Source organism: Symphalangus syndactylus, chromosome 24, assembly GCF_028878055.3.
Source record: "Symphalangus syndactylus isolate Jambi chromosome 24, NHGRI_mSymSyn1-v2.1_pri, whole genome shotgun sequence".
NCBI lineage: Eukaryota > Metazoa > Chordata > Mammalia > Primates > Hylobatidae > Symphalangus > Symphalangus syndactylus.
In genome coordinates, this window is record NC_072446.2 from 10206987 (window position 1) to 10217325 (window position 10339).

General features: G+C 65.3%; 1 protein-coding gene across 4 annotated transcripts in view; it reads left to right on the plus strand.

The window, feature by feature from the left end:
- Window positions 1–598: 598 nt before the first annotated feature.
- LAMA5 (laminin subunit alpha 5) overlaps window positions 599–10339 on the plus strand; it is a 60283-nt gene continuing 50542 nt past the window's right edge. The window contains exons 1-2 of one of the 4 annotated variants that reach the window (XR_010119346.1): window positions 599–1038; window positions 5438–5590. Coding sequence is in view for 3 of the 4 variants with exons in the window: in XM_063633439.1 (XP_063489509.1) it covers window positions 742–1038; window positions 5438–5590 (450 nt within the window). In the remaining variant the exon portion in view is untranslated. The remainder of the gene's footprint in view (window positions 1039–5437; window positions 5591–10339) is intronic. The other 3 variants (XM_063633439.1, XM_063633438.1, XM_055265492.2) reach the window with 3 other exon arrangements.

A 10339-nucleotide genomic window follows, 5' to 3' on the forward strand; every position in this document is an offset into this window, starting at 1 on the left:
CTCCTTAAGAGCCAATCTGGCGGCTGTGGGGCCATGAGCACCGCCCCCCTCCTCTAAAGGGGGCTGTGGCTGCAGGCCAGTCCCTCCTGCCCCACTTCCCTATCGGAGAGTATTTTTAAGCCCTGCTGCGGTAGGCAGGAGCCAGGCCGAGTTGAACCTGACCTGGCCGCCCCAGGAAGCAGGGGGTGCCCACCTAGGCTCCCCTTGTTCCTCTGCAGATGGTCATTCGCGGGTGCAGAGGGCACCTTCCCGGAGCCGGCAGGACGGACGCTGTCGGGGGAGGAGCGGGGGCAGCCGAGTGGCGCACCAAAGTTAGGGGAACAAAGAGTGGGCCTCTCAGCTGGGAGGAGCTGGTGGGCGCTCTGGAGGACAGGGCGCCGTGGGGAGCACGAGGGTCGCACCCGGGACCCGGAGCTACGACCTGGGCTGGGGGCGCGGCGGCGCCGTCGTCCCACGGCCTGGCCCGAGACCAGCAGGTGCCCCTTCCGGGAGGCGGCCGGGCCGGGGTCCGAAGGGTTAAGGCCGCTAGGCCGCCCCTCCCCCTCTCCTTTCCTTCCCCCCCACCCCCCGCCTCCCCGGACCTCTCCCCGGGGCTCGGGGCTCGGGCGCTCGGGCGGGCCGGGGCGGGGCCTGACGTCCGCGGGCGGAGCGAGCCCTGCCGGCCGCCTGGCTTCAGACCCGCCGGGCTCCCGCCGCGCACGCTGTCCCTGGAGCGCGGGGACGCGGCCCGGAGCCGGGAAGATGGCGAAGCGGCTCTGCGCGGGGAGCGCACTGTGTGTTCGCGGCCCCCGGGGCACCGCGCCGCTGCTGCTGGTCGGGCTGGCGCTGCTGGGCGCGGCGCGGGCGCGGGAGGAGGCGGGCGGCGGCTTCAGCCTGCACCCGCCCTACTTCAACCTGGCCGAGGGCGCCCGCATCGCCGCCTCCGCGACCTGCGGAGAGGAGGCCCCGGCGCGCGGCTCCCCGCGCCCCACCGAGGACCTTTACTGCAAGCTGGTGGGGGGCCCCGTGGCCGGCGGCGACCCCAACCAGACCATCCAGGTGAGCGCAGGGCGGGCCGTGGGGCATCCTCCCGGGGCACTTGGACCCGGAACGCCGGCCCGACCCCAGGGGGAGCGCCGTGGCCCGGGGCGAGTCCAGGTGCGGACTCTCTGGTTCCGCATTGTGGGGGCCCAAGAAGGCACCCCGACCCGGCCGCTCCGTCTCGGCCGGGAAACTTCGCGTCCCTCCGGGAAGGCGGAATTAAAGTCCCCGGCATGGACCCGGGGGCGGCTGGGCGCCGGTCCAGTTCGGCTGCGGTGACCGGGACGGGAGGGGGGCCGGGCCCAGTCCCTGGCGGCCCCAAGTCCGGGATCCCGGGGAGGGCGGGACTTGGCCTCTGCGCCTGCTGCCGGTGGGGAGGGGGCGCAGCTCCGCCCTACCCGGGACAGGCTGGAACCTGCTGGCCTCTGGATGGGGTGGGAGGGGCCAGCCACCTGAGGCTCCCACTGGCACCTCTCGGAGGAGTCTGGGGACTCGGCGAGACCTCCAAAGTAGGGGCGGGCCAGCTACGAAGTTTTGACTGGGGCTGGGAACACGTGGCTCCCAGGAGGGGCAGCATCTCTGCCCAGCAGGTGGTAGGGTCCGGGGGGCTTCAGTCTCCCTGGGAGATGTGGTTTCGGGCCCTGAAGACCCCCTGGGGTGCATGTCCCCTCTCCAGCAAGCCTGAAACCTGTAGGCGGGTTCTGTTGGTGGACTCCATGCATGCACACCTAACCTGGAAACCAAGGCTCTTGGGGCCCTCTAGACTCAGGTTGCGCCTGGGGTCAGCCTTGGGTGAGGAGCAGCAAAGTCAGCTCCAACGGCTCCCAACCGGCCGCTCTAGGCCCATTCCCCACCTCAGCCCCACCTTAGGGAGAGTCTAGGGGCCCTGAGGGCCCGTGTAACCTGAGCTGTCTCCTCCCTGGTACCGCCTTTCTGGAAGGAGAGGCTGGGGCAGGGGAGAGTAGCTGGAGATTTTGCCGGGTGGGGGCAGAGGGCCCTGGAGCAAGACGTTGTGGGGATGAATGGAGGAGCCTGGGCTGGGCCCGCCCCCTGCCTGCCCCACCCCTTTGGTCCTGGTGGAGGGGGAAGGAGCCTCCCCGGGCTTCTGGGCTCACCGTTCTCTCCTTAAGCCCAGCACGGTGCTCTGAGATAGGAGGTCTCAAGCTCACACTTCAGATGGGGGACCTGAGCCCTGGAAAGCTGCTGATACCTGCTTGGAGCCCCCCAGCCAGAACAGGGTCCAGCGGGGGTTAGCTGTGGGAACCTGGGCACCTCCTGGCTGCCCCCTTATCTGGTCAACTCAGAGGGGCCGGGTCTCAGGATGGAGGGCCTGTGACTGTCTCCTTGCCTGCTGCCACACCTCACCGCAGAGGGCCTGGTTGAGTGTCCCCAGCTGAGATTTTGCCTTTCTGGCAGGGGAGGCTCCAGGTGCCCTCTGAACCTCAGACCACCCACCCCACCGCCTGCCCGTGCTGCGTGGCTGGGGGCCACAGGCCCCCTCTTGGATCTGTCTCCTCTTGGGGGGCTTATTACCCCCATCTCGTGAGTAAAGGGCCAGCCTGTAGTCAACGTCCGTCTCCTCTGCCTCAGCTATGTGGCTTCCCTCTGTCAGCCTCAAGCTCCCTGTCTTCAAAAGGGGCACAGCGTGCTGGCCCTCCTCACCTGAGACTGTGAGCTTGGCCCGAGGAGCCTGGGAAGTGGCCACAGTTTCAGTGGCAGCTATGGGCTGTGGTGCTCCACGCCTCAGAGCCAGCTTGGATGAGAAACCAGCCAGCCTTACCCAGCTCATGTCTAGCAATAGAGGCGAACCCTTCTCTTCCAAAGTCTTGAGCTCTGAGCAGTGAGTGCCCGCTGAGGCTGCCAGATATGTAGAAAGATCGGCTGGTAGACATGAGCTGGACGGGTATGACCTTGGATGCCTCCTTCATCTGAGAGCCGCAGGTCTGCTGACCGCCCTGGCCGCGGATTGGGCGTGTGAGAAGTCCTTGCCGGCCAGTCTGGAGTGGAGCTGCGGTCGGGGCAAGGCAGGCAGGCACAGGAGGTGCCCAGGCAATGAAGCCGCAGCTCCATCTGAGGGGGCTCACCAAGGCTATGGGGCCTGGGGCTGGGCAGTGTGTTCTCAAGGCTGCAGGCCAGGGGCTCTCAGGGACCCTCTGCAGGGGATGCACATTAGCTGGGCATCCCAGATGGGAGTTGGGGTGAACCCTGCTGGGCAGCTGGAGCAGGCAGAGGGCAGGGGGAGGTCGTGGCCCTCACAGCCTCAGGTGGGCATCAGGGGATCCCCGGCCGGCCCAGCCTGGGAAGGTGGGGACTGGGCAGCCAGGCCGGCATTGGTGACTCATTGGAAGGGGAAGTCCTTATCAGCCCCTCTGCTGTTTCCTAGCTGTGTTCTCACGGGACCCTCCTCAGTGGAAGTGGTGGGATTTCCCAGCCCTGTCCTCTGTGGCTCAGTGAGTAGCCGAATGGGGACTGGAACTGCCACCCAATAACTGGACCAATGCTGGCCCAGGCAGGGACTGGGCAGTTGCTTCCCTGACCTCCTGGAAGAGTAGAGGCTGACCCTTGACCCGCAACCTTCCACCCAGCTTCCCTCTGCTGCTCATGTGTCTGGGAGGGTCTTGACCAGCAAGCAGCCTTCCCTGGGAGGTCCGGCTGCCCCAGCCAGAGGGCCCCGCCCACACCTACCTTCTCCAGGAGCCCCCGGCCCCACCCTGAGCAGGACCTGTGTGTGCCATGCTGTCAGTGAACTCTTGAGTTTGGGGGTCTCCATCAAAGCTTGCAGTGCGGCCTGCGAGTAGGGGTCGTGGCGTGTAACTGAGTGTCTTCAGTTGCTCTAGCCCCATCCATGAGACTGCTTAGGTGGTGAGCTGGGGACACAGTGGGAATAAGGAGGGTGTGGACCCTGCAACCGCAGAGCTCTGGGGGACCCCGGGGAAGCCCCCAGATAATTCCAGGTCTCATACATGCAGTAAAGGAAATACAGCAGTGGCCACACTGGGGGCTGCAGAGCTGCATCTTGGGTGGTCTGGGGCAAAGTCTGAGATGGGGCAGTCCAAACACCAGGGCGGGGTCTTGGGAGCCTGTGGGAGGGGTATCGGGCGTTGCCCTGGTGCTCAGTGGAGGCAGAGGGCACACTCTGTGGGTGAGGGGGTTGGGCCCTCTGTAGGTGCTGGGCCTGGGGGTTGGGGGGAAGGGATCTCCCCAGCTCCTACCTCCTCCTCCTAGGATGAGGTCTGCCCGCCCCTGCGCCCCCACAACAGGCTGGGCGAGGTGGGGCCGCTGACTTTCTCAAACTCGGCCTCTGGGGCCTCGATCAACCCCAAGCCTGGGAGGGCGCCTTTGTGTGGACAAACAGCAGATCTGGTTTCCTGGTGGGGGCAGCCAGGCCCCAGCTCTGTCCCCTCTCCTTGTCCCTGCCCCGGCTCCCAGCACTACCCCTCCCCTGCCAGGATGCAGGCCAGGACCCTGCTGGGAGCCTCCTCTGTTCCCCACTCACCCATGCAGGACAGGCCCCCAGCAGATGGCAGGCCCGGGACCGAAGCGGCTGCCAGGCTGTGTGTGTGGGCCATTACTCCTCACGGTGGCCCCGGGCAGGTGCAGCCTTATCCCCACTCTTCGGATGGGGACATTGAGGCTCAGCAGTTACTCTGACTTGGCCTCTTCCCAGGACTCAGAAGCAGCAGCCAGGAGGCCCAGGCCCACCTGCCGCTGTCCACACCTCCACTCTGGGGCCGGTCCCCACAGCCGCTGGAACAGCTTAATTCTGTCTCTCTGGAGACCCTAATCCGGAAGGCTGTGGGCAAGATCTGGAGGTGGGGTGGGGTCTGGCCGCCTGGATCCCCACCCTGACAGTCCTGTCTGCAGCTCCACCTTCCTCCCTCTTCCGCCCCCTGCCTTGCTGCATTTTGTCCAAGCCTTTCTGGAGCCCCTGGCAGGGCCAGCAGGGAGGGGTAGCCAGGCTTTGCCTTGCTCCTGCCCCTTTTTACCCCCTTTGGCTCTAGACACATTGATCCACCTTGCAGCTTACTGTGAGACTCCTTCTGCGGAGCCCCAGGGCTCGTTGCACTGGCACCCCCTCTGCCTAGAGCACACCCCGCCTTACCACGTAGGGCTCAGACGCCACCCCCCTAGAGAGGCCCACCGAGATTTTCCCACCCAAGGCAGATGCCCCTTTCCATTCCTGGTCTTCCTATCGTCCTTAGCGCCATGAGCAGCTCACATGAGCCACATCCCCTGAATCGGAGGAGCAGCAGGTGCTTAGTGCATGTTTGCTGAGCAAGTGGATGAGGGGCGCAGAGGCTGGGCGTGGAACCAGCTCAGTGGGACCAGGACTCGTCTCGGGGCAGGAGGGTGACTGTGGAGGAGGAAGGGGGTCCTGGCCCTTCTCGGCTATCTGACCCTCCCGTTCCCTCTGCAGGGCCAGTACTGCGACATCTGCACGGCTGCGAACAGCAACAAGGCACACCCTGTGACCAATGCCATCGATGGCACGGAGCGCTGGTGGCAGAGCCCACCGCTGTCCCGCGGCCTGGAGTACAATGAGGTCAACGTCACCCTGGACCTGGGCCAGGTAGGGACCCTTCTTTGCCTTCTGCAGCTGCCATCTCTGTGTCTGTGGCCATTGGGCCTACCTTGGGCCACAGGACCAGAAGGCGAGGTCTCCACCCTGAGCGAGATCTGGGGCCTGGGAGGCTGGACACGAAGGATTTGGTGGAGGGCAGTCCCCACAGGGACAAAGGCATGGCAGTGGTCACCTTTTGTTTGTGCTTTCAGCATCCCCACGACACAGGGAAAGCGGTTGCTGATGGGGTGCTTCCAAAGGCCACAGAGTTTGGGTGGGGGTGCTGAGTAGACAGCTTGGGTCAGGCGCCTTGCTGTTTTAGGAATTCCTGGCAGGTGCGGGAGGGGCTGCAGGAATGCAGAGGAGGCTGGCGGAAGTGGACATTCCTGGGATACCTGTGCCAAGGTGGCGGCGGCGGCTGAGGGTTAGGCGGCTGAGGGTTAGGCGGCTGAGGGTTAGGTGGCTGAGGGTTAGGTGGCTGAGGGTTAGGTGGGGTCGGGTGCCTGCTCTCCAGTCCCCAGCTCTGGGCTCTCCTTGGCCTTGGAGGCCCCTGCACAAGCAGGAGGCTGCAGCTGGGTGCTTCCAAGCGAAGAGTGAACCCCCCAAGGTGGGCCTGTCTGGCTGCCAGCCCTGAGCACCCCTAGATTGGGGGCGACTTGGCCTGGGTACCAGGCCTTGAGGTCCTGGCCTGTGAAACGGGCCAGTAATCCTGGTGCTTCTTGGGTCAGGGACAGTGGTGGGGCAGGTGGAGGAGGCTGGGCCTGAGAGCAGCCAGTGCCTGGAGTGGGGGCCCCAGGGCCGACCCAGAGGCCTGCATCCCAGCCGGCTCCGCCGCTGCCCCAGTCCCAGTGTGTGACATGTGGGTCTTCACCCCGTCTGAGCCTCTGTCCCTGCTATTGTCCCGAGAGTGTTAGAGACAGATGAGGTCTCCCTGGAGCCTGGCTGGAGGGCTGGCCCCAAGGGGCAGACACCTTTGGCAGCCTTGGTGGCCTGCAGGCCTGGCCCGGGGGTGGGCAGGCAGTGAGGGGAGGGCTTAAGCTCCAACAAGTGGCCTGGAATTTCCAGGGGTTCCTGAACTTGCAGGGCCCTGTGGAGAAGGGCGGGGAGCTGGGGAGGGGTCGCCTGTCCTGGGCTCCCTGCCTGCCAGGCCCCTAGCCCTGACCTGGCCTGGGCCTGGGTGTGGCTTTGCCTGTTTCTCTTCATCTCACTGGGTTTCCCCGCATCTGGCTCCCCTGGAGTCTGGGGGTCCTTCATCTCTCTGGCACAGCAGCAGAGGCCCCCACCTTGGCTGTAGTGTACGTGTGAATTCTCAGCTGCTGGGGCGGGAAGCTGGGTACTGGCGAGTTCTTCTCTCCCCTCCTCCTTCGAGAAACTAGGGGGCTGGGCTGGGGGAGGGGAAATGGCCCAGTCTCCACGGTCACCCCAGGGTGGCTGCAGAGCCAGTGGGCGCAGTGCCCAATGTGCCTGGGTGGGGCAGGGAAGACGGGACTGACACTCGGACCCACAAGCATGGGCTCCACCACCCCTTGGCTCTGGGGCTCTCAGCCTCGGGGCACATCTATGAACTGGGCTGGAAACTTCAGGCCTGAAGCCAGTTTGCTTTTAGATTGTTCTGGGCCAGAAATCAGGTTCCACCATGTGAGCATCTTGCCTCTCCCAGCCTCGGTTTCACCAACTGTAAAATGATACGGAGGGAAAAGGAACCCTTCCCACTCCATCTGGGAAGCGGTCCCTCCACCCACCCACCTATCCCTCCGCCCACCCACCCACCTATCCCTCCGCCCACCCACCCACCTATCCACCTATCCACCCACCTATCCCTCCGCCCACCCGCCCACCTATCCCTCCACCCACCCGCCCACCCACCTATCCACCTATCCACCCACCCACCCACCTATCCCTCCACCCATCTACCCACCTATCCCTCCACCCACCCACCTATCCCTCCACCCACCCATCCACCCACCTATCCACCTATCCACCCACCTATCCCTCCACCCACCCGCCCACCCACCTATCCTATCCCATCCCACTGCCTGCTGACCCATCCACCCCCCACCTATCCACCCAGCCACCCACCCACCTATCCCTCCACCCACCCACCCACCCACCTATCCACCCACCCATCTATCCCTCCACCCACCCACCCACCCACCTACCCACCTATTCCTCCACCCACCCACCTATCCCTCCACCCACCCACCTATCCTATCCCATCCTACTGCCTGCTGACCCATCCACCCCCCACCTATCCACCCAGCCACCCACCCCCCTACCTATGCACCCACCCACCCCCCACTTATCCACCCACCCACCCCCTACCTATCCACCCACGCACCCACATATTCTATCCCATCCCTCTGCCTCTGACCCACCCACCCACCCACCTACCTATCCTATCCCATCCCATCCCTCTGCCTGCTCACCCACCCCCTACCCATCCATCCACCCCCTACCCATCCATCCACCCCCTACCCATCCATCCACCCCCTACCCATCCATCCACCCCCTTACCCATCCATCCACCCCCTTACCCATCCATCCACCCCCTTACCCATCCATCCACCCCCTTACCCATCCATCCACCCCCTTACCCATCCATCCACCCCCTTACCCCTCCACCTACCCACCCACCCCCCTACCTATGCAGCACCCACCCTTTCTTCCTTGCTTCCATCCATCCGTCCGTCTGCTCATTCCTCCCTCCACATCTGCAGCGTCTTCCTTCCTTCCTCTCATCCCCTTTCCTGACCATGTGGATGTATCTACTAAGGCCCCTGTCTCGACCTAGGCCAGGGGGCTGCCAGCCTTGGTCGGAGTGGGGGCAGGGACTCCCTGGAGTGGGGTGGGAAAATGTCCTTCCTGGGCTTCAGGGCTGATGCTGGGGTGGGGCTGGGGCTTCCATCAGGAAGCCAGGCTAAGCAGCGGGTGGGTCCGGGCACTCCCCCTGCAGCGGGCTGCCAGCAGCCTTTGTTCTGGGATCTGGAGCGGATGCCCTGGGAGGGGGGTGGGAGCGGCTGGCACTGGGCATCGGGAAGGCTTCCTGCTCCTGGAAGGCTGAGGAGGGCGGGGTGGGGGCTGCATCACGGTTCGGATCTCACGCCCCTGGTGTGTGGTGGGGCAAGGGCTGGCGCAGGGGAGGGGAGACCAGTCCTTGTGGTGTCCACCCAGAAGCAGCTGAGCCTGGGCCCCCGGGAGTGCCAGCTGGGCTCCTGGCCTGGGTCCTGCTGCGCCCAGCCGTGGAGGGGTTCTCTCTCCAAGGGTGGGGCCTCAGGAAGAGGCTCCAGCACTGGTCACTGGTGACTCAGGGGGCAGTTTCCGAGTTCCAGACGTGACCTTTCCCGGGGGGTCCTTCTAGGGGGTTCTTGCGTATCTCCTTGCATTCTCCGGAAGCTTCTGGAACTGAGTGGTCACATCACTGGCCTCAGGCTCCTTCTTCCGAGAACCACACCCAGGCCCAGGGAAGGGTGAGCGCGTTCATGACTGCCCAGGCACATGGCCAGCGGGTCCCGGCTTGAGCTCCCCCACCCCCTGGCTCTGCCGCGGGGTCCAGCCCCTTGCCCCACTACACCAGCACGCTAGCCCAGCGGGCCCAGGTTGTAAGGAGCTGGGCAGGGTGAGTGGGGCTGGCTCTGGCCTGTGTCCCCTCCCTCTCCAGTCGGCCCCTGGGTGGCCTGACTGTGGGGCGGGGCTCTCCCCAGCAGAGGAGGGTATGGCCCCCGCCTCCCTCAGATGAGGAGTGAGGACGCACGGGCCCCCTTCCGGTAGGGAGGCCCCTGCTTTGTTCTCTGCGCAGCAGGCCACAGTGCAGGTGCCACAGGTGGGGCAGCGACTTTGTCCCAGCCCCCGAGGCCTAGAGCTGCAGGGCAAATGGGGAGGCCCAGGTGGGGATCAAGGTGTGGGGGAACTGGGGCTGGCAGGGTATAAGGGGGGCAGTTAGGCATGAGGCTAGAAGTATTGCTTGGGGGCGAGCAGTGCCAGGTGAGGGCCTGTGCCCCTGGGGATGGTGGAGAGCCATGGGAGGGCAGAGTGGACAGGTAGGGCTAGAGAGGGGAGGCAGTCAGCTGTCCCCTCCAAGTTGGGGTATGAGGAGGCAAAGCTCTGCTGGTCATTGGCGACTGGAGTGTGAGTTTCCTTAGGCACTTGGGGAAACTGAGGTGAGGTTATGAGAGGGTCAGGGCCAGTGTGGAGTGCCCAAGGTCCCAGTGCTGGGGTCTGGAGGACTGTGGGGTTGGCCATGCTGTCTGCAGTCTGGGTTTCCAGGCTGGTTCCTCCTCTGTAAATGGGGTGAGTGCACCTGCCGGAGGCCCAGCACGCCCAGGCTGCTTCGCCCTTCAGGACTGCCTGCTCTCTGGCTGGCCGGCTTGGGCCCTGGGCAGGCCTCCTGGTCCAGGGTGCCACTGGCTTGGCTCCCTGGGCCTGGTTGGGCACTCAGCCATGTGGCCGGTGCCCCAGGACGGTCAGTGGGTTGTCCAGGGAAGGACAGGAAATACAGCCGCGGCCAGGCTCTAGTTACAGAGCTCGGCAGCCGGGACAGGTGCACGGGCTAAGCCGGACGCAGCCACTTGAGCGGGGCTCCCTGGGGGGTACGGCGGGGGTCCTGGGAGGCACCACTCCCCTCCCCTGGCACAGGATAGACGGCGAAACCCTCCCTCTACTTGTCCTGGAAGGAGCACACGGCCCAAGGGGCTGCCATGCCAAGGTGGGGCTGGGGCCGCTCCTCTCCCTGCACCTGCACTGCCATGCTTGCCCTTGGTG